At 44.7% G+C, this 25,015-nt stretch overlaps 1 protein-coding gene across 2 annotated transcripts in view; it reads right to left on the bottom strand.

Annotated features, from left to right (window-relative positions):
- LOC137430025 (poly(U)-binding-splicing factor PUF60) overlaps positions 1–25,015 on the bottom strand; it is a 93,695-nt gene that overhangs the window by 39,090 nt on the left and 29,590 nt on the right. For both annotated transcript variants that reach the window (XM_068120484.2, XM_068120486.2), the window contains exon 9: positions 6,205–6,437. In XM_068120484.2, the coding sequence (XP_067976585.1) occupies positions 6,205–6,437 (233 nt within the window). The remainder of the gene's footprint in view (positions 1–6,204; positions 6,438–25,015) is intronic.

The following is a 25,015-nucleotide window of genomic DNA, read 5'->3' as shown; positions in this document are numbered from 1 at the left end:
CACTTAGCCAGCTGTTTCATGAAAGAGTTTGCTCTTTGATATTGCAAAAACATCGTTAATCAATTAGGAATACTTTCACAATATAATTATGTATATTATGTTTCTGCAGATGTGATTTACCATGTTACTGTCCACATTAATTACCTGGTCATTTAATTCAGTATTACCATAATGAAATAAGTCTTTGTATTTTGTTATTTGCTGTTCGGTAGTTGACCTGCCTTGGTTTTACCAATTTTTAGTTGTTATTGTGCATAGTCGACATGTTTTTAACCATAATATGGTCCATTAAGGTGTCGACAGGGTTGTAAAACTTCCATATCACTCACTCACTTTGTATTTTGTTTTGATTTCCGGGGGTGATTAAATATTGTATCCCCCGGACGAAAGTCGGGAACGCCGTGGTTTAGGGATACGCGGCGTCCGAGAGATTTCCTTGCGACAGCTCTGCAGTCTACAAATGTGAACATGGTTAATGGATTTTGATCATATTTGGAATTAATCATGGTTACGAAAGGTTACGAAACATAGTTTTGTATTTGTTATTTTAGTACTGCATATTATTATCAATTTATCACCAATGTTTAGCAATTTTCAATTGGACATGGCTGCCATCTTGATAAGTTGTACTTATTTTCTAAACACATTGGTGGAAATGGATTCCTTGGGTCTGAAAACGTACAAAAGGAACTTTCATTCATGTATGTATCGCATCTGAGGGGGAAAATATGAGAATTTACAGATTTTCGTCTGACGATTTGGCGGCCATCTTGGTTTTTCACATTTTCCTGAGGCTTATAATAATCTGAAAGTCAAAATATGTTTTGATTATCTTCTTGTATGTGTTTCCATCTTATAAATACTCATTAATAGCGTGTACCTGTTTAAAAAATATATTTAAAAATATGTTTTGGTATACGAGGGGATATTTTCGATGTTTTATGAGACATGTCGATATATATTCACTTCGAACGGTTGTAGATGTATGAGTTGTGGTGGAAGCTGAAATATTAATACACCATTGGAGAGGTAATTCAATTACCTTTTAAATGATATATAAATTGTAATTGATCAGATTGTTGATACTGACATACTAGCCAAAAAAGTAACCATACCCCCTTAAATTAAATATTCAAAAATCACAAAATGTCGTCCAGGGGGTACCTATGAAAATAGGGTGATAACAAAGTCCATCCCTACATTTTCCTTGTTAACATCTTTTTTTCCATCAAGGAGACCCGAACGGACAAAAATATACCAGTGGGTGAGGAATCTGGGGGGGGGGGGGGGGGCGTGCACGGTGGGTCTATCCAGCCCATGGACTACTATGAATTCTTCATTATACCAGAGGGTGATTGAGGATAATGTGAGGCCATCTGTCGTAAAGTTGAAGCTCAACCGAAGGTGGACCTTGCAACATGACAATGACCCTAAACATACTAGTAAATCCACCAAGGAATGGCTGAAAAGAAAGAAATGGAGGGTTCTGGAATGGCCAAGTCAAAGCCCGGATCTAAATCCCATCGAGATGTTGTGGAGGGATTTGAAACAAGCTGTGCATGCAAGAAACCCCTCAATCATCGCACAGCTGAAAGAATTCTGCATGGAGGAGTGGGAAAAAATTTCTCCCAGTCGATGTCAGAGACTGGTAGACTTATAAGAAACGCCTACTTGAGGTTGTTTCTGCCAAAGGGGGCAATACCACCTATGAGAGCCAAGGGTGTACTTACTTTTTCCACATGCGAAATTTGCATTTATGTTTATTTAAATTATACAATGGACTACAAAATGTAAATGTTTCATGATATTTGTTATATTATATCACCTTTATCTATCAATATTGTTGAAATGAAGATCAAATAGCTGTATGTTGAAATATGTTGAAAAAGTCAAAACTTTGCATGGGGTGTACTTACTTTTTCACGTGACTGTATATCTGACAGAAGCTTCCACATTCCACTTCTTTTGATGATTGTGCCTGTTCTTAGCATCATGCTTCTGACAGAGCAAAAAGAACACCCCCCGTTTCTCCTCGTACAAAAGCCACCATGACTGGGTCTTCTCACAAAATGTTACTTTATTCATGAACCAATTATGCTGAAATCGATCTGGTAACTTAGACAGCCTTGTCTGTTCTGTGCTGGACACTGCACAGCAGTTCTCTTGGATGCATCTATCATGGGAATGGATGTTTGCGTGATCACTTGAAGTTGGTATGGATGCATTTGGTGTTAATCTGTGTTCAGTTTCATTTTCCAGCTGATCATGGATGATCTCAGCAGTTTGTGGAAAGAAAGAATAAATTGTTTTAAAAGTACACACAGAATTGTGTTATTGTTATTAATTATTCATAAGAACAACTATGCTCAAGTCAAGGATGTGAATTGAATAATTATCAGTTCAGAATTCACAGACCACCCCCCCCTCCCCCCAAACAAAACCCATCCCATCCATTGGACTGATATTTATGCTTAGCATCGTGGATACTAAGTAATGATACAATGAAATTAGGAAATGAAATAATAGGAAGTAACAAAATTTGTGCAACCCATCCATTGGACAACAAATAAACGATTTTACAACGACCAATGGAAAATGAACTCGCATAGTAACTGACCAACTTCGGATCAAAAGGCTTACCTACAAGTTCTACTTCATCAACGTCTGTTGTTGTTGTGGGCATGTCGTCGTCATGCACATCATCAGTTTCGTTGTCATTTGTCCCTTGACTTTCATTGTGAAGTCTTTTACTTTGGGTGAAGGCTTCCGCCAAGCTGATTTGTCTAACTCGTTTCATAACACGTTTGTTTTGTTGTAACGAATATGACAGTCACCAATACACAGACCATGTGCATTTGGAGTGAACCGTGACCTAATTGTATCACGCTCGCTGATTGGCTACATTTCCAGTATCCGCCAACCAATAGAAGCGTAATGAAATGGAACAGGAAATCGTTCCTATTGGAAAGTGATCAGATTTCGACAGCATTTCGACAATGATCTGTTTTACAGATGTGGTTCGTAGAAAGTATAATGTGAATGGAGATTTAGTTTCAGTGGAGAGGGAAGTAACAACAAACATTGTACGAATGTATAGTTACCCAAAAATCAGTTGTTTTTATTGCTAATTTATCCAAAACAGCCGGCGGTACTGTCTCCAACAGGTGTACGTATACCGCTGGCCTTTATGGAGAACAATGAGTTTCACCAGAAGAGGAATATTTCGGGGACAGAGCACAGACAGAGCAGGGGGAGCTAGACCAGAGAGGAGTCAGTAGAAGACAGAAAGACCACCAAACTGCCTGTGGTGAGTGAGTGAAAGGCCCTCAGATTCGGCTTAATCGTGGGAGATACCAACGATTCTGAAAGGTTTGGTTTCTGCACCGTGAAGCCGAGCAAGATGTGAGGCATTTGACAAGTCTGGCACACAGGTTGCTCTCCAATCTCTGTCAACACTCTACAGCATCCCAGGCCACCACCTCTCATGGATTGCCTCCTCGTAACTAGCATGTGGCTCTTAAAAGGACTTCATCATCTCCTTTGCCTATCAAGGCTGGAGTGCCCAATTGCAGTATTTTGGCCTAGTCCAGTGCGTCATCTTCATCAATGATCTTTCCCATTCTCTGGAAAATCTTGCCTATCTCTTTGATGATGACTTCAGCTTCTGCCACATCATCTCGTATTCTTCAGAAAGGCAGATAGCAGCCTGAATCCCTCTCTACAGACCTTTACAGAATCATGAACTGGTCAAACGCTTGGAATACGTCTTTCAATCTTGACAAATAACACACACTCTCATTCTCTCCGAAAGGACTATGCCGAACCCTCCCATCTTCGTTAACAAACCTCTGGAAGACGTTCAGCCACACAAACCTCTGGGCCTCCCATCAGCCATGATCATTCACGGGCAAAGAATACATCCAAGTTGGCCCCCAAAGCCAGCCTCCGATGATGCATCAGTCTTTCCTTGGAAAAATATTAACTTTTCTCAATTTACAAAGCTTTCATATTGTTACGGACGCGGTTAAAGATGTTATTTTGACCGAGCGGTGGTATTACCGCGACCGAACAGTGCTTCCTTGATTAATACCCGATTTGCCCCAAACTTTGGCCGGATCGCGCCACCGCTATTCAATCGGGAAAACTCTAAAGCGACCGAATACAAAGAGGAAGAAGACGTACAGAAGAGTAATTTGATTTATTATTTACACATATAAGTAGGAAGGAAGCAGTCACGTTTATTTACAGACGAGATTAGATACACAGTGCAACGCTAGCTTACCTACAGTCTTAATTAACCCAGGGACAGAACAAACAAGGACAGACTCACGCGGGGAATGATGATAGGACTTGGCTGGAGATGGATGGCTGGCCGGATAGGGAGGTCCAACTGGTCCTGCAGCCGATCGACTCGTGGGCAGCCGCCGCTCCTTCGCGGCCCTGCTCCAAACTGCCGTCCAGGCCTCACGCTGCTGTGGCTGCAGTTTCGGTGGCTCCAGCTGCAGCAAATGCAGTTGCGGTGGCTCGAGCTGCAGTTCAACTCTGGACTTCTTGGTTGGACTCAACTCCTTGGACTCCCTCTCGTCTCTCTGTAAAGGCTCATCTCTTTTGGACCTCCTCTCGTGTCTCTGTCAAAGCTCATCTCTTTGGACCTCCTCTCGTCTCCCTGTAATGGTTCATCTCCTGGGGACACGCCCTGCCTGCGGGTTATATAGGCCCCGCCCCTCAACCTTCGCGAACCTCCTCGATGTTTCTCTCCACACCCTCTCCAAGTCCAACCCCTTGTTCGTGGTTGGTTGAGTGGGGCTGACTCACTCCTCCCCTCTATGACGAGGTGGGGACCCGCCTTTCTTCCCCAACCCTGCCTCGTGGTCAATGGCGGATGAAGAGAAAACCGCCCAAAATGCAGTTGGCAATGCGAATGGCAATTTACGAAAAGGGGGAATGGAGGTTTTGGGAATGGGATGAAGGGAATCTATCTCTTTCACTGGTGCAATGGAATATTTCAATTAATGGGAGACACAGCCTTACCCTAAAACACATAATAAGATATAAGCTATCGAACAGGGGTAGTCTATGATTAGCTGTGGTGTGGATGCTTTATGGACTAATTATGGGACGCCCTTTGACCTTTACACAGCTCCGGAGGCAGGAGGCGCAGAATAACAATAATAATAATACACACAATAAAAAAAATACAGTCCTCATATCCACAACAATATTCAGCTCGATTGAGTACTACCCTCCCCTTTGGACTACCACCCATGTCCCATACCTTACACTACCCGATGTGCAAGCTATTACCCACAAAAATCATTGAAATCTCTCACAATGAAGCAAAGTCTCTGGGCCTGTTACTCACATCACAGGCAAGTTGATGACCTCTGCCTTCTCCAGAATCCTTTTTGGTCTTGCACCTTCTCTCTGTCTCCCACACCCCTACCAGCTTTCTCCAGGGTGCAACTGTCTGCCAGCAACCTACTTCTGATGAAACTCTCAATATCCTGGCTTACCTCTCACTTCCACTCATTATTCCTCTTCTCTCTCACCTGTGGAAACAACTTCCTCAGTCTGTTCAATCTCATTCAAGGCTGTTGTTCAACATTACCTGTGGTCAGTTTTCTCTCCCTGACACTGTTTTTCACTTTTTATTCCATTTCTGTTTCATCCACTGGTTTCCCCTTATTTTTTGCCTTGTGAGCTTGCATCCAGCCTGTTCACACCATGTGTCCTCCTCCCACTCCCCTTGATCGACTTCTTACCCATGCTCATTCTTCCTAAGTGTCCCTCTGTCATTTTACCTTGCTGTTGGTGTTTCCTCCCTTTCCACAATGTTTTCTTTGTTCCATTATGTTTGGGTCAGTTCTGTGTTTGAACTTGTCCATGAGCTTTGACTTTGTAAAGAAATAAAATTTTACCTTCACCAAGTAAAGAAATAAAAGTTTACCAAGCAAAAGGATATTCTGTGCTTCTACAACAGCCAACATCAACTGTGTTGGCTGTTGTAGAAGCACAACACATCCTTTGCTTGGTAAAGGAAGGCAGGCAAGTTGAAAAATCGTGAAGCAATAGCAGGAACACAATTGTTAACTCTATGTGGCAAAAAACAAAGCTGGTGACCACGGTAGCAATGTTGAATCGTACAGCTATCAACAAAGGTGATGGCTGAAATTCACTTTTTTTTTTTTTGGAACTTGCAAGTACCTCTTGTTTGCGTAGCAACTTCCGCATGACCATGTGCCGAGCACTACTTCCTGAGATTGTCATGTGCTCCTGTTCGCTCAGGGTTTCCAACTTGTCTGGCTCAATGGTCGGTACATGGGGCTCCTCTGTCTTTGCCATGGCTGTGAGCGGTAGCGTGGAGAGAATGGGATTAACAAGCCCCACCTGGGGAATTCCAAGAGGTAACAACAAGCCAGGACGGATTGGTGTAACACCTGCAAGAAGAAAAGGAAAAAAAAGAGAAAAATATTATACAAGAGTCCTGGGGATTAAAGAAAAACCAATTAAACTCGTATTTAAAACAAAGAAAGAAAGACTAGACAGTTCAAACAACATGTCACCCCATGCAGTGTTCAAGTACGTCCTGCAATTTAAATAAAATAATGATTTTAAAGAACGTTTTAAAAAGTTCCGGTTTGTTTAGTTGCATTACTATTTGTACCATTGAACGATAATTAGTTATTATTAGAACTACTATTAGTATTAGTACCATTGAAGCATTATTATACAACACCCCATTTAATTTGTCCAAGTACTGCAAAACGGAAGGGTTTTAGAAGTGACAAGAAGGCAATTTGTGTTCTGCAGTGTTCAAGTATATAATTCAATTGAAATAAAATAAAGATTTGAAAGTCTTAAAACAAAAAATTCAGGAATTTACCGCCAATGATGCAGGGTCTTCTAAAATAGTCTTAACCGCCGATCCACAGACAGGCAGGGCTTACCGGTCCGTGGAGTAATGCCAGAAAAAAAAAGTATAAAATAATATATATATATATTGTTAGTTTTTAGAACCTTCACTTTGTAAAATAATAATTCTTGTAAATATCCCCCTTTGTAAAGATCGCACCCTAGTTAGGTCATATTGCAACACGTAGGACACCATAGATTCTTCTTTAGTTATTTCATTAGTATGTGTTTCAGGTAAGGATCCGTTTCCAATAGTTTGACTCTGCGTTGTATTAATCAAATAAGATAGGCCCCTTCAATTATCCCCAATCATCCCTCTCTCTCCAAAGTGCCAGTAGCCGTATTGCAGCGTTCGCTGCCCTTTTTGGTTTGTTTGCTGGCCCCAAGCCGCCATACGAACGCGGTCAGAGTGGGAGAGAAAGGGAGGAGCGGCCCGGAACATAGGCATGGCCCCATCGACGCGTCACGAGGGGAGGTACTGATGAACCCTTGTGACCAATCCGGGCCGAGGCGTGTTCACGGGTAGGCGGAGCAAAGCGGACGCGGCTTGATACGCGAGGCTTCCAATAAAAGCGGGAGCGCAAAGCCTTTTCACGCAGAGACCGAGGGAGATGAACGAGATCGGCAGAGGCGAGAGAACAGCGCAGAGGCGGCGAACATAAGAACATTGCGCAGAGGATCGTTTGGGACGATCGTTGTCAATACGAACTGCCGTGGTTTTGAGAGCGTTCGGTACGCGATATGCGTATGGTTGTAAGGTCCGGTCGCGTGCCAACGACGTCAAGCTGCCAGCCGTCCTTCACCCGCAGACACGGAGCCTGGACCATCCCCTCGCCTGGAACCATCCGCCTGGACCTTCCTCCCCTACCAGCTACCTTTCATGTGAGTCTGTTTGTATTGTCAGGGGCGTGTTATATAAGAGTGTCTGAGGTTGCCCTATGTCCTTTTGTTTCCTCTCCTTGTATATTCCCTTCTTTCGTTTCCTCTTGTAGATAGTAATAAACCATATTTGTTCTTCCTTTACCCTTCTTATTCTTTGGCTTCCTCTCATCCGGTCGCTTTAGTCTTTTCCCCATTGAGTACCTGTGGCACGATTTGGCCAACCGCTATAATCTGGTTTGTCCCTTTGTTAACGGCTCGAGCTGCGGGTTGCTAAGCCGCTCGGCAATCTTCCATCTTGTCCGTGGCTCGGGCAGAAGTAGCGCCCTGCTTTGTGGCGAGGTAGGCGAAGGTATCTGGGACTCCATTGACCAGTCACCCTGGTCAGCCTCAACCCCGCAAAGGAGCGCGATACCTTCTAGGACTCGGACGGCCAGTGTGATAGACGAGGGGATTAAACCCCCCTCGGTAAGGGGAGTGCCGTAACCGAGATCCGCAACAATTGGTAGTCAGGAGTTGGGATTTAGAACCTGGGACTAAATTTATTTAGACCAAATTTTGGACACCACTTGTGCTATTGGCCGTAACAATTGGTGTCAGGAGTGGGATTGGACCCGAACCAAATTTTAAACCATCTGAAAAATTTGGTCAAAATTACGAGCGGCCGAAATTTTGTTTAACATCCAAATTGAGTCATGCCATGGATGGTCAAGGCGATCGGATGCCGGTGGGGGAGATAGAAGAGGGGTTAGAATCGACCCAGGGCACAATTGTGGGTAATGGAAGAGGGAGTTGAGGAAGGTGTGGTAGAGGGGGTTGCAGGCGCACAAGATGGCGGCGCCTCACACGGGGTTGCAGGCGCACAAGATGGCGGCACCTCGCACGTGGCCACGGCACAAATCGGGGGAATGAATGTGCTGGACCTCATGGCGCAGATCTATGCAGCCATACAAATGGGGAATGAGGAATTAAAAATTGATATGGGAAGCCAAATTGGGGGATTGAGGAAGGAGATGGGAGAAATGAGGGCCGATAGTGAGGGAATGGAAACTAGAATGGGTGAACATTTGGGAAGCCAAATTGGTGGATTAAAAACTGAGATGGGAAGCCAAATTGGTGAATTAAGAAATGATATGGGAAGCCAAATTGGTGAATTAAGAAATGGCATGGGAAATCAAATTGAAGGGTTTAGAACCCGAATAGGTGGCCAAATAAAAGCATTGGGGAAGGACTTTGACCGCAGGTCAAGCGGGAAAAGCGCATTTGTACGCAGCGAGGTAACGCGACTCGAGGAGCGCGGATTGAGCGAGGCGGAGCAAGGCGCAGCGCAGGTAACTGGACCGGGGTAGAGATCGCGACACAGGGTGTGGAAAACCCGACGGCCGCCGAATTGGACAAGGCAAATTCATGTGCAGTGGCGGAAAAAGAAATTAGAATTGGAAAAGAAACAGAACAAATAGTCGCAGAAATTGGAATTGGAGAGACCGCAGATGCAGAAAAGCACTCGCGGCAGGGAGAAATGGATAATGTACAAAGTCTGAATTCACATCCTGATGCCGTACTTGCTAATCCTTATAAAGATTTGCAGGTGCGGGTGGAGAGGAGGATCCCAAAGGTGAGTAAGGTGGTATATGGTGCAAAAAGATTTTGCAGGACAGTGTTTGGCGCGAAAAGAATTTTCGCGCGCTTGGGATCCCAGCGTACCGCGGGCGGTTGTGGGAGGTCCGTGGTGCGCTGTGTGAGAGAAAATGGCACGTGTGTGAGAAAAAAGTGTGCGTCGAAGAGCAAGTGTGTTACAAAGTGTGGGAGTGATACCGAGTGCGAGAGTGAATGCACATCGGAGTGTGGAAGTGGAACGATGAGTGATACGTAGAGTGAGATGGATGAGGAGCGGGTGCGAGGATGCACACTTGGAATGGTTGAGAGTGTGCGAGAACGCACACCTGAGTTGTTTGTGGCGCGTGTGCGGGAGGGCACATCGGAGCGCGTCAGTGGGTATGTGCAGGAGTGCACACCCGTGGTGAGTGTTACGGAGTACGTAACAGAGGAGTGGTGTTTTATGGAGTGTGCGTACAGCGAGTGGTGTGTAACAGAGTGCGGTGGTGGAGTTGACGGAGTGCATGGGATGTATGAGCAAAGAACGGAACGAGTCGTGTGAGCATGTACGGGGAGCAGACGTTGACCGGGGCAGCAGTTAGGCCGACGTATAGCCGACGCGAGCTCCCAGTCCGTGCCGGGCTTTGTGTACTGCGGGAGCCGGCGGGGATCGGTGTCGCATCGCTCCTGTTCGGATCGTCGTGCACGATCCGCGCCGGGCCCCGCCCTGCACGGTCAGTTCCACGCTTTGCTAGGCAAAGCCACCGGCCCGGTTCGAGGGGAGGCAGCAGGGGTCGGAACGGCGCCCCCTTGTGGTGGCGGCATTCCACCCGGGCAAGGCTAGGCCATCGTGCTTGGGAGCGCAAGGCCCCGCGTAGGGGTGGTGCTTTGAACCTTGGTCCGACGAAACCTCCTCCCCTGAATCGAATACCGGACGGACCCAACCGCAGGAGACCAAACCACCTGTATTCAAAAGCCGAGCTTTGATGATGTAATGACGTACCGAGGCTCGAGATAGTGGACTGGATAGCGATAGTAATGGCGATAGTGGTGGCAAATGGTAGCTTTACCATTCACCTCACATTCGTGGGGGAAAAGGAGCAATAGGATTTGTGGGGTATGGCTGTGAAAACTAGCCCGGGAGGGTTAGGTTATAATGTTAGGGTTTAGAAAGATGACCATAGGTAACTGTAGAGTTAAGTAGCGACATCATACCTGTAGTAGGGGACGTAGGTAGATTAGTTTGGATGATAACGACGTGGGATGTGCAATAGTATAAGGGGCGACTGGGAAGCACGAGTTTCAGAAGGGAGTAGTCAGATCAGATGATGCAGTGTGTGTGTAGGAAGTGATTGAGCAGAGTATTGTGAAAGGTGCGATAGTGTATTGTATTGAGTGAATGGTCCTGGAGGGAAGGAGGGTGCAGGTGACACCAGGTGTGTGGGCACAGGTGTGCAAGTGGAATACAGGTGAATGGAGAACGGTTGCATGGAATAGATGGTCTGGAGTGAATGGAGCATGGAATGAATGGAGCATGGAATAGATGGTATGGAGTATGGAATAGATGGTATGGTTATGGAATAGATCAGCGGTCGGGAACCTATGGCTCGCGAGCCATATATGGCTCTTCCGGTGACGGCATATGGATGGCTCCCAGACAATTTTGAGTTGAAAAAAAAAAAATTAAAAAAAAAAATCAGTTTGGAACTGATTTTAAAATACTTGTGATATTTCTTAATAATACTGTGTCATTTTAAAGTAAACAGAAATTAGTTTTGAAGATAAAGTTTTGAAGAAGTTTTGAAGAAGATGTGTCACAGGACGAGCTTCCTGTGACATACCACACAATGCAGCGTGTGAGTATTGCCGTATTGACCATGTTTGGCTCTACATATGCATGTGAGCAGTCATTCTCGCATATGAGGAACATTAAGACCAACCTACGCTCACGTTTAACTGATGGAAGCCTCAACGCCTGCATGAAGCTCAACCTCACCACGTATGAACCAGACTACAAGGCCATCAGCAAAACCATGCAGCACCAGAGCAGAAGTCGCATTAAAAGTAAGACATATTTAATTTATTATACGTTAAAAATACTATATGGCTCTCAATGAAATATATTTAGAAATATTTGGCTTTTATGGCTCTCCCAGTCAAAAAGGTTCCTGACCCCTGGAATAGATGGTATGGAGTATGGAATGGATGGTGTGGGGTGAGTCGTGTGGAATATGTGGAGTGGAGTGGTTGGTGCGAAAGGAGTGGATGGGGAAGATGGACCCCCTTCACGATTACCCGGGGAGGGTAGTTTAAAAGTAGGTAGAGGGAGTAGGTAAATTGTGGGTGGATATTGGCAACTGTGGTGCGGGTAGTTGCACAAGAGTGTTGTGATTGGTGCATGAGTAAAGTGGCATGGCTGGGCGTGTGGCCTGTTGCTGAGAAAGATTAAATGAGCACTCCGCCACTGTTAGTATGTCGGCCAGGTGAGGCCGCAGGTAGGCTCTGGGAGCCAGTAGAGTTGTTCAATGGGGCCCGAGGATCCGGAGGACGGACCCGGGTAGCCCGACGCCAGAGAGGGCGGTAGGGGGTGAGAGCGCCAGAGGGCCTTCCCCAGGTAGATTAGGGTAAGGAGCAGGTAAGCTCGGAGACAACTGCAGTGGCGGAGGTGCGCAGGTGAGCGGACCTGCTGGGAGTGCCACACGACCCAGACCGGAAATTGTGCGAGGGCACAGGGAGTAGTTTCGGGGGAGTGAGACCCCAAATTGGTGAGCACTACAGTTTGGTCAATGGGAGTTCGGTTCTTAGAACCACATAGTGTAAGATGGCCAATCGTTTTGCAGGGAAAGACCCCGGGTAGAGTAAAGAGTGTTAAAATCATTTAGAAGGTAGTTAGGAGAAAGTCTCTTCGCACCATCCGCATTCACTCACCAGGGTGACAGGACTCACACCACCGGTTTTTGCAAATATTTGGTATGTAAGACGCATCATGACGTGGGGGTGACATTGTGCTCGTGATTCCATCTCTTCCTCCTTAGGAGGGATTGATGGGGAATTGATTGATGGCAAATTTGGTTAGAGGGATTGTGGACGAATTTGGTATAGAGGGGAAATATGGGGAAGACAAGACGATAGTGACGGATTTGTAAATTGTGTAAATACGGGGTAAGGGCAAGGGTAGATTAGGTCACAGGGGGGGAACGTACAGTAGGGACGAGCTTTCTCGGCTCGCTCTCCTGCGCACCTCACCTCTGCATTACCTTGTGTTGATGTGTACTCTTGCGCCCTTGCACCCCGCTAACTCTGCTTTGCCTTCCTTCCCCACCTATGGACCGTGCTCTCTGGGCACCGAGGGGCAAGCGTGCAGGCACCGCAGTTGTGTGCCCGCACCCTCGCTGCTGCCTGCCTGGACCGGTACCACACTTACGGACCGCACGTTGTTGTGGCTGAGCACCACTCATGGATCCCACGTTTTGGGGCCTGACATCGCTGCTGGGAATCTTGCTTGCGGACCACAGTAAAGGTGGCACCTATGCCAAGCAGGTGGACCACCCTTAGTTGGCCCCTGCTGGCCATAATTAAGAAATGGACGCATTTTATGCCTTCTTATTATTATCAAATAGGCCGCAAGCACAGAACAAGAAGTCGTCTAGAACCAGCGGACCAGCAGAGAGAAGAAGACGTCGGACGCCATGATTATTGTTTATTGTGGAAATGTGCACTGGATGGTGCTTTGTGTTTTTATTGGGTGCTTTATGGTGGTGCTTTTGGTGCTCTGAGATTGCACTGCAATATCAATTGTGCGTCTCGGAGCGCCCGTGGGTGTGGTGTACCGGTGCAGTGCAGTGCATGACCTTTCCTCTTTTCAAAAACTCTGCTTTTGTTTCCCAAAAGAACAGGTCCTGGGTTTAGTTTTGTAAATACCAAATAGTGTCTGTGCAAATAATGCTCCCAACCGTCCATATGTAGTTTTGAAGACAATTCCGTGATTCGGTTATCCTGTGGGCGGGAATCAGTCAGACAGAATGCAACGCAGCAGGCGGGACATACTTAATTGTTTTAAAACTGTCGCACTCAGGGTAGGGTTAATAGTAGAGGGTTACTACACCTGAGTGTCACATTAAGTTAAAGTTCTTTCAGGCCGGGACGGCCCTGGAGAAGAGACGGGTGCTGTGTTACGGTTTTTAGAACCTTCACTTTATAAAAAAAAAAATAACCACATTTAGAGGCCATTTTTCCCCGCAAAGCGGGGGTTGGCCTTTTTTGGGGACCGTGGTTGTTGTAAAGGTCGCACCCTAGTTAGGTCATATTGCAACACGTAGGACACCATCGATTCTTCTTTAGTTATTTCATTAGTATGTGTTTCAGGTAAGGATCTGTTTCCAATAGGTTGACTCTGCGTTGTATTAATCAAATAAGATAGGCCCCTTCAATTATCCCCAATCATCTCTCTCTCTCCAAAGTGCCAGTAGCCGTATTGCAGCGTTCGCTGCCCTTTTTGGTTTGTTTGCTGGCCCCAAGCCGCCATTACGCACGCGGTCAGAGTGGGAGAAAAAGGGAGGAGCGGCCCGGAACATAGGCGTGGCCCCATCGACGCGTCACGAGGGGAGGTACTGATGAACCCTTGTGACCAATCCGGGCCGAGGCGTGTTCACGGGTAGGCGGAGCAAAGCGGACGCGGCTTAATACGCGAGGCTTCCAATAAAAGCGGGAGCGCAAAGCCTTTTCACGCAGAGACCGAGGGAGATGAATGAGATCAGCAGAGGCGAGAGAACAGCGCAGAGGCGGCGAACATAAGAACATTGCGCAGAGGATTGTTTGGGACGATCGTTGTCAATACGAACTGCCGTGGTTTTGAGAGCGTTCGGTACACGATACGTCCATTCATTCCAGCCCCTCGCGTTTGTAAGGTCCGGTCGCGTGCCAACGACGTCAAGCTGCCAACCGTCCTTCACCCGCGGACACGGAGCCTGGACCATCCCCTCGCCTGGAACCATCCGCCTGGACCTTCCTCCCCTACCAGCTACCTTTCGTGTGAGTCTGTTTGTATTGTCAGGGGCGTGTTGTATAAGAGTGTCTAAGGTTGCCCTAAGTCCTTTTGTTTCCTCTCCTTGTATATTCCCTTCTTTCGTTTCCTCTTGTAGATAGTAATAAACCATATTTGTTCTTCCTTTACCCTTCTTATTCTTTGGCTTCCTCTCATCCGGTCGCTTTAGTCTTTTCCCCATTGAGTACCTGTGGCACGATTTGACCAACTGCTATAATCGGGTTTAGTCCTTTTGTTAACGGCCCTATTATATATGGGTATGTGGCATGTGGCAAAGTATAGAAAAGAAGGGACATTCCATAGCTTGTAGAAAATGCCCAGCAATACGGAGCATGGAATGAAGGTATTGGAAAGGGTGTTGGAGAGGAGGATAAGGAAGAAGGTGAAGATCGACGAAATGCAGTTTGGATTTATGCCAGGAAGAGGAACCACAGACGCGCTCTTTATGTGAGGCAGTTGCAGGAGAAGTACATGGAGAAGAGGAAGAAGCTGTTTCTTGGGTTTGTTGATCTGGAGAAAGCATTCGATCGGGTTCCACACAAAGTATTGACATGGGCATTGAGGAAGTAGGAGTGGAGGAATGGTTGATCAGAGTAGTGATGGCAACGTACAAAAGAGCGCACACGGATGTAAGGACGAAGGACGGGAACAGTGGTGAGTTTGAGGTGAAGGTGGGAGTGCATCAGGGTTCGGTACTAAGTCCACACCTATTTGTAGCTGTGATGGAGGTGCTGGCTCAGAACCTAAAGGAGGGTTTACCGTGGGAGTTGTTGTATGCAGATGATCTGGTGTTGATTGCGGAAAGTATGGATGGACTGAAGGAAAAGATGAACAAGTGGAAGGAATGTATGGAGACAAAAGCTCTGAAGGTGAATATCGGAAAGACGAAGGTGATGGCAAGTCGTAAAGCATGTGGTGAGGTGGAAAGAACTGGGAAGTGGCTGTGTGCTGTGTGCAGGAAGGGTGTCGGAGTGAACTCCATTCAATGTACAATGTGCGCTGAGTGGGTTCATCAAAAATGCAGTGGTCTGGGAGGGTCATTAACCAGTGTGGCAGCTACATTCAAATGTAAGGTTTGCACAGAGGGAGCTGCATATGGAGGAAATGTTGAGTTGGATCTTGGAGACGGCGTGAAGCTGGAAGATGTGAAAACATTTTGTTACCTCGGAGACATCCTGAATGGAGAAGGTGGATCAGACTCGGCAACGGTTGCTCGAGCGAGATGTGCATGGAAGAAGTTTCGGGAACTGAGTGGCGTGCTGATGAGGAGGGGAGTGTCGTTGAAGCTGAAGGGAAAGGGGTATGCTGCATGTGTGAGAAGTGTTATGATTTATGGGAGCGAGACATGGGTAATGAACGTAGAGCAGCAACGAAGGCTGGAAAGGGTGGAAATGCGAATGGTTCGGTGGATGTGTGGAGTATCATTGAGAGAGAGGAAGACAAATGATGAATTACGAAAGATGATGGGAATAGAGCCTCTGATTGATGCTGTGAAGAGGAACAGGTTGAGATGGTTTGGTCACGTGTTGAGGAAGGATGAATGTGACTGGTTGAGAAGAGTGATGGAAATGAATGTAGAAGGAAGTAGAGGACGGGGAAGACAGAGAAAGACTTGGCTAAAGATGTTGAAAGAAGAAATGCAGGCAAGGGGGTTATAACAAGGAAAGATGCAGAAAATGGGGCAAAATGGAGAAGATTGTCATGGGGACCGCAAGGCTAACCCCCGCTCTAGCAGAGAAAATGGCCTTAAAATGCATGTTGTTGTTGTTGTTTGTTCAGGTACTTCCTTGTTCATCCTATTGTACTCCTGCACAGGGTAATATATTTCAGTTGAATCTTAATATATTGAAATATATTTCAGAAAAAAAACAACATTCCATATGTGGGATCCAACCGAGATCTCAAACAGATCAATTATTTCATAACCTAAGGTTACTAAAACTGTTCAATCTCACACTTTATCAACAAGGTATTTTTCTGCCTAATCCGACAAAGGCGCCAGAGGCATGTTTTCGGGTTGTCCATCTGTCCGTCCATCCGGGCTGAACCTAGTTTTTCTCAGCAACCACATGTCCGATTGAGACAAAACATTCAGGGTAGGAGTGACACTGTGCAGAATGATTTTATGATAAATGTGATGGCATAAGTCACGTGGTATGGCAGCCAACTTGGATTAAAAGCAAATAATTAAAAAATTATTTCTCAGAAACCGCTGAATGGAAAAATTTGAAACTTGGCACATTGTGAAGTACTCCCAATCGGGAACAAAAGCATGATAATGATGACATCATTGGTGAAGTGGTATACCAGCCAAAAATGTTTTAATAGAATTCCTTATCCTAAAAATCTGAAATTGCATGCACATGATCTTTGACCCATTTGTATTGAAATATTAAATTTATGACATAATTGTGGATGATGGCAGCCATTTTGGATTAAAGGAAAATATTAAATAATTATATCTCTGAAACTGCTCACCCTATTGATGCAAAATTTTACAAATATCATCTAACAGCACTGTTGCATATAGTTTGAAAATGATGACATCATATGTCACGTGGTTTGGCAGCCATCTTGGATAGAAAAACGAACCTTATCTGATCAACACGAAACTTCACAAACGTGATTCACTACCCATACATATGCAAAGTGATGGCATCTACCCGTTGTAGGACTATGCTGAGGCATATTGGCGACAGTTGCATTGTTCTCGTTTATATATACTAGGGCATGCCCGTACTATATATAAGCTAGGACGTGCCCGTACGTGGGTGCCCGTTCCTTGCCAAAAAAAAAAAAAAAAAAAAAAATTTGTGTAGGGGTGTGTGTGTGTAAACATCCTTGGGCGTGCCCGTACGTGGGTGCAAAAAAACATGAGTGCAAACAACAACAACAAAAAAAAAAACTTTGAAACCACGTGGCAGTAACGACCACAGAACCCCCCCCCCCCCTCTATTTACATGAATGGTTTGGTCCATTCGCAACGACCACAGAACCCCCCCCTCTATTTACATGCAATGGTTTGGTCCAAAGCGAACGGCTTGCAGTGTTTGGTAAAGAAATCGCCATAGCTCGGTAAGTACTTGTCCGATTAATATGAAACCTTGAAAAGGCACATCCTCGGGTCCCCAGCAATATACCTGGCAAGTTTAAAGTATATCGGACCCGTGGTTGTCGAGAAACAGCGGTCACAGACAAACATACACACATACACACATACAAACACACAGAGATTAATGGAATTATAGATATATATATATATATATATATATATATATATATATATATATATATATATATATATATATATATATATATATATATATATATATACATATGCAAATAGACAGCTCTCTTCTCATTTATACAACCTATTCCTTTTCAAATATGATATTCACCGGTATACTATGAGATCAATGTCTTGTATCCATGTCCATAAGCATAGAACTGCGTCTTTTCAGCATAACATTCATTATTCTGACCATAAACTTTGGAATGGTCTGACAAGCAGCTTTAACTCGAAGATGCAGGTGTCAAAAATCCTACATAAACGCAGCCATTGGGCTTCGGAGGCCCAACGGATGTATTCGTGTGATGTATTTTTTTTTTTTTATCGATTTTTTCTTTCTTTCATATCCTTTGTCAATCTAAGTCGATGCTCATGGATGTGCATTTGCTCAGAAAATGTGAATCATTCATCCTATTAGTTGGAAGAATCCCATAAAAGTAATGAATCTTTTTTTTTTTTTTTGGAAAAATAAATAAATTTGTTCTTGGTTTTTCAACTTTTTTTTTCTCTAAAATGTTGAGGCTCATGGAGGAGTATTTGCTCAAAAAATATGATTCACTAATCCTTTTATTTAAAATGTATATGTCCACAACTGTCAAAAATCCGACACCTATGCAGCCATTGGGCCTCGGAGGCCCCACAAATGTATTCGTGTAAAGTTTTTTAATTTTCATATTTTTGTCACTGAATTATTTGTAACCAAGTTATCAGAGCATATGAGGCTCATATCAAGAAAATAATGACATAACATAGTAGTTCAACAACATTTATGCGGGGCCTCAAAGGCTCCAGGCCTGCATTCGTGTCGGATTTTCGGGTTATAAGTGAAGAATGAAGATTTTCCCACGAGCCTGAATGAATTTTTTTTTTATATCACTGAATTTTGTGTAACAACATGAAAGTCGGTGAAAATGAGGCTCATTCCAAAACAAATTGTACAGCATAGTTTTTACAACAAAAAAAAAACCTTGTGGGCCTCCGAGGCCCAATCACTGCATCCAAGGGTTAAATATGCTTCCTCATTGAAATTTTTCACACATTTAAGCTGGGGATGTGTGGGGCCAGTCTCTTGTTACCAAGCAAGAATTGTTAGAGTCCCAGTTCATGGGGTTGGATCGAGAGAGTCAGGATGGGAACCTTATTGGACTCCGGTTCTTTGGGCCGCCAAGGCTTTGGACGAGCTAGTTAAATGTGTCGGGTAAGCTGCACTGGCAACTGGTCTGACCGTTGCAAGTGTGGTGGTACGTGCTATGAATGTCATGGTCCACCACCACCCCCTAGGCACCACATCTGTGACAAAATTGCATGATGTATCATGTTTGGTACTCTCCATTGCATTTTGAAATAGGATTTTATTTAATGGTTTTTAAATAAACCATTAGAATGGTGTATCGTTAGTATCATCCTGCAAGTACACAGTGTTCAGACCTTTATATATCTTGCATCTATCTATAATTCCAGTAATCTCTGTGTGTATGTTTGTATGTTTGTATGTTTGTATGTATGTATGTATGTTTGTCTGTGACCGCTGTTTCTCGACAACTACCGGTCCGATATACTTTAAACTTGCCAGGTATATTGCTGGGGACCCGAGGATGTGCCTTTTCAAGGTTTGAAATTAATCGGACAAGTAGTTACCGAGCTATGGCGATTTCTTTACCAAACACCGCAAGCCGTTCGCTTTGGACCAAACCATTGCATGTAAATAGAGGGGGGGGGTTCTGTGGTCGTTGCGAATGGACCAAACCATTCATGTAAATAGAGGGGGGGGGGGTTCTGTGGTCGTTACTGCCACGTGGTTTCAAAGTTTTTTTTTGTTGTTGTTGTTTGCACGCATGTTTTTTTGCACCCACGTACGGGCACGCCCTAGGATGTTTACACACACACACCCCTACACAAATTTTTTTTTTTTTTTTTTTTTGGCAAGGAACGGGCACCCACGTACGGGCACGTCCTAGTATTGAATAATTCTTGTAATTCTAATAATAATGAAAACATAACAATGGAATATGAGACTTTGAAATGCTTAATCAATTCTGTCATGTTATCGTTTTTGGATGTTTCCCAAAATAAATGAGTCTGGTTTTAACCTATTGGTAACACCCTCTGATATAATTGATGTAGGCCTACAAATATATTGTTACGAATTTGGGTAGGGACATATGTAGAGCAGAGTAGATCTGAGTAGGTAACATGCTTCGACTGTCGCTATAGGGAATCTACCTGTAATCAGTCATGTGTAGGCGTTTTGTCGGCTAAGATGTATGATTGTGAATCTACCAGGAGATTCGTGTGTTAAGTAAAGTAGGGAATAATGAGTAGAGCCCTTGTATGTCTCACCTGGTAGTCAAACCTTTGTCCCTTATGGCACTGCAGACCACATAGACACTAGTTAGGGCCTTTAGTACAACATTAATGACGCCCTTCCCCCCTGACATGACTTAGAAAGAAATCGGCTAGAACACCGCCGATAATGGCCGCACCATTTGCACATCCGAGAGGCCTACCCGCCTCGCATAGCACGTGCTGTGACCAAGGAGTAGGGGACAGGAGTGAGAGTGGCGCAGTGGGCATGCCCTGGACGAGCCGGCGAGTCGGGGGAGGCTCTGATTGGCAGGACAGTGCGCCAAGGAGACGTCACCAGCCAGGGATATTAACAGCACCGGACGCCCTTTCAAGCAGTTGAGTGCAGATCTGATCCCGAGTTGAGCAGGAGGATTGAGAGAGTCGAGTTCCATTCCTGAGTCGAGTTGAGTTGAGAGAACGCCAGGCAGTTCGTTTGAGGTGCGCACGGGCAGAGTTGGCAGTTGATCCAGAGCAGTTGGATTCCTGGCAGTTCGCATTTCAGTGCAATTTATCCCGAGCAGTTGGATTCCTGGCAGTGCAGTGCAGAGCCCGAGTCAGTTTTGAGCAGTTGAGCTTGAGACGCGGCAGGACTTTGGTCCGAGTCGACCTCGTGTGGAGCTGCTAGCCTGCGTGGGACGCGTGGCGCTTGGAGCGAAGCCTGGTGGGACTTGGAGCGAAGGCCTCGTGGTGTGCGGTCGGGCCGGGCGGGGCTGGACAGCAGCCAAGGAAGACGACGAGACAGATAAGCCCGAGCTCCGCATACATTTTGACATAAAAGACGTGTTTCTTTCGTATTTCATCTCCCTCGTCTCGTCTCTGATCGTGAGATCCCAATTTAGTACCTTATTTTATTACTGGCGCGTGTTTTTACTGTCTTTGCCTTTATTCAATAAATCCTTATATTACTTTTTGTACATAATACCTGAACGCAGTTTACCGGGTGGTTGATTTCAATAGTTAAGGCTGCGGGGACTTACGCCGCTTCCCTCCATTCCGCGCGCTTAGGTGTTTTAGATTTCGGAATCCGCCATTGAGTTTCCGCCTCGGAGTTAAAGCCTTCGTGATCGGCATCCGCGATCGCCTGATATAAATTTCGGCAGTTGCGCGACAATATGCATTATATATTGCAGATATCAACACGTCACCTTGACCTTTTCTCATGACCTTGACTTCCCAAGGTCATGAATAATTTTGCATCTGATATCCTACCCCCAGGAATATCAATCTACATATCATGTATATCCAACTTGGTGTAGTGGTTTGCTGATATATACTATTTATCGTCATTTACGGACAAACATGCCAGTGACCTTGACCTTCCCATATGATCTTGTCCGTCTATGGTCATGAAATAGTTCATTTGAACCCTGACCGAGTCATACCAAAGACTTGGAAAAAGGTACATGCTGCTCCTTTGCTTGATGCTCATCATTTAAAAGGATAGAGGACAGACAGATAAAAGGATAGATAGAAAGGAGAGAGGAGATGCTGAGAATACAATGGCAAACCACCCAGTATAACCGGTGATAAAAGTGGCACCATTGTTGTGACGTCGCTGTTAGACCGAGTATCTCGGGACATGACGTCACTTCCCCAAAACTCAGTGGATGTGTTTTTATCGTTTAATAGTCCTGTGGCATGTCTCATCTGTATGTCCATGTGTGTAAGATATGAGTGGCAGAACCATAACAAGCCGTAGATCGTATTAAAAAAAAAAAAAAAAAAAAAAAAAAAAACGTTTCAGTGAAGGAAACTCCCAAGTGCAATATTTCAATGCATGTGTTTTATTGTTCATCAATTCTGGACGCTCATTACTATCGTCTGCCCTGATTTGGATTGTGTTTTCCATCTTCAAATCGACTCGTGTTTCAGTGAGATAAACTTCAAATTTGACCGAGTAAGATATTAATTAATCACTTGAGAAAATAATTAAATTTTGGTTTTTGTATAATAAATACAAATAATTTTGTACAATAAGTAATTAAATCCCGCGATTTTGAGATATCCTGGTCACAGACAGGCAAACAAACAGACAGAGGTAAAAACATAACCTCTGCAATGAAAAATGAATAATCCTCTCCAAGAAGTTCTGTCACTCAAGCTTTTGGGTCTCACTATCTGCCATGATCTTTCCTGGGAAAACCACATTTCCAAGCTGGCCTCCAAAGCCAGTCGCCGACTGGGCATCCTCTGTCGTGCGAAGTCCTTCCTTGGCACACCTGAGCTCCTCACCACATACAAGGCTTTCATCCGCAGCTCAATTGAGTACTGCTCTCCCCTCTGGGCTGGTGCTCCTGCCTCACACCTAGCTCGTCTTCATGCTGTTGAAACCAAAGCGTTCATAAGCATTGGAATATCCCGCGATGAAGCTATCTCCGAGGGCCTTTCACTTACTCATCGCAGGCAGGTTGGTGGTCTTTCCATCTTCTACCGACTCCTCTCCAGCCTTGCTCCCCCAGCTCTCTCTGGGCTCTGTCCCCCAAATATTCCTACAGGTCGCACAAGATCTGCCTGCAACCCTCTTATGGTTAAACTGCCAAAATCAAGACTGTCTGCTCACCTTCACTCCTCTTTTCTCCCCCCTCTGGAACAAACTCCCTCACTCTCTTCAATCCCACTCCTCCCTCCAGGTCTTTAAAACAGCTGTTCACCACCATCTCTTATCTTCCCCCATCCAAAACCTTGATCTTTTCTACCCCCGCTAATTTCACCCCAAATCCACTTTTTTGAAATACCAACTTCTTTCCTGGAAGTCCTTGGTGTCCTTGTGTTTTATACTTCTCCCACCCCCCTCCCCATTCCAACCCCCCCCCCCCCAAGCCCTCTCCCTCCCACACATCTCCCAATGTCCCTGCTCTCAAATGTTGTATTTGTGTGCTTCCCCTTCTCTCCCCATCTTGTCTACCGCTCCCTGTTTTTATATATTTTGTTTGTCTGTTTGATTTTTTTTTTGTGATAAATGTTAGCTCTTTCACGAGCCTCGATTCTATATACAAAAAAAATGAAATAATCTATCTATAATTCCAGTAATCTCTGTCTGTCTGTCTGTACGTTTGTTTGTTTGTCTGTGACCGCTGTTTCTCGACAACTACCGGTCCGATATACTTGAAACTTGCCAGGTATATTGCTGGGGACCCGAGGATGTGCCTTTTCAAGGTTTCATATTAATCGGACAATTACTTACCGAGCTATGTCCAAAAAACGATTCAACCAATCAGAGAGCAGCGAACGATCGCGTGTGCCGAACGTGGCGGGCACACTCTGCCTCGGATGGCACATTTGAGAGCGTATTCATTTATTTCACGTTTGCAAACTATGTTGGCGTTAAACTATGTTTTACAACTAATAAAAACGAATTTGCGATTCATTCGCTTTCCTGCGCGTTTGTGTACGCGATGGCGATTTCTTTACCAAACTCCGGAAGCCGTTCGCTTTGGACCGAACCATTGCATGTAAATAGAGGGGGGGGGTTGTCACCACTCGCAAGCCGTTCGCTTTGGACCAAACCATTTCATGTAAATAGAGGGGGGGGATATAATTTTAGATATAGATATAGTACGGGCATGCCCTAGTAATAATAATAATAATAATAAAAGTAAACTAGAACGGCACTCGGTAGAGCGCACACCTCTGCCAGGCTGAACTTTTTTTGTTTTTTCTCCCACTGATAGGTCGGATTTGAATCCAGACCTTAACCAATATCGAAACACCTTGCTATTGTCACCTACCCATCTCTTCCACAGTTTTGTAATAATCTGACCATATTTTTTGGAAATTTAATGCTATACACGACACAGTATAACATTTTTGGCCACATCTCTCAAGGAAGAATCGCTTTAAAAAAATTTTTTAGCCGCGTCGTAAGACGCTGGTCATAGAGTGCCCTCTGCTGTTGTTCTTGTTCTTGTTCTTCTTGTTCTTGTTGTTCTTGCAGAGAAGACAAAACCTCAAAGCTCCACCCATTCTGGGAACCATAACTCCACCCATTGTGGGAGAGGCTTCATATAAACAAATATCCACCATTTTATTAACTCGCATAGCTTTGAGGCCTGTTTTGTAGGCCCGTGGTGTCTTGCTCTCACACAGTTTTCTTTCAAATCAAATTCGATATATCATTTCATTTTTCACAGTCGCTAACATAGTTTTAGACTCGGTTGAAAAAAAACGGGAAGAAAATCCGATAAAAGTTGCCCTTTATAGAACGAAATGAATTCTCAAAGGCCTGTAACTTCAAGACCATTGAGATATTTTTTTTTTTAAATCGCGGCATGGTCAGTCATACACCGCCCGAAATAACAGACGGGAAAATGCCGAGATATATATATTTTGTTTAAATCGCGGCATGCTCAGTCATACACCGCCCGAAATAACAGACGGGAAAATGCCGAGATATATTAAAAATTCGTCCATTTGATGACAATCGTCACGATGAAATATTTAATTTATACGTCGTCACAATAATGTGGAGAGAGGAGCATAGCTTCGTTCACGTGTCGCCACACACGGGAAATTGCCGAGATATATATTTTTTAAATCGCGGCTTGGTCAGTCATACACCGCCTGAAATAACAGACGGGAAAATGCCGAGATATATTAAAAATTCGTCGCCACACACGGGAAATTGCCGAGATATATTTTCACTTTGCACAAAAATAACATCAAGTAATCGAATCAATAGGAATGCCCTGTGCCTATAACATCGACGTTATAGGCACAGCTGCATCTAGGCATTGTGTAACATCGACGCGGCTTTTGTTTTAATTAAAACTTTTTGTACTTGTTTAATTCTCGTATCCAGATCCGGGTCCAGATCTTAACCAAAATGGAATTGATTGGTCCTTGTCACACACCCAACCTGTCCACCAGGTTTTGTCTGAATCCGTCCAAAATCTTTTGAGATACCCTGGTCACAGACAGGCAAACAAACAGACAGAGGTAAAAATATAACC

The sequence above is a fragment of the Myxine glutinosa genome, chromosome 6 (genome assembly GCF_964187855.1).
Source record: "Myxine glutinosa chromosome 6, kmMyxGlut1.1, whole genome shotgun sequence".
Taxonomy (NCBI): Eukaryota; Metazoa; Chordata; class Myxini; order Myxiniformes; family Myxinidae; genus Myxine; species Myxine glutinosa.
This window is presented reverse-complemented; position numbering and strand designations above follow the sequence as displayed.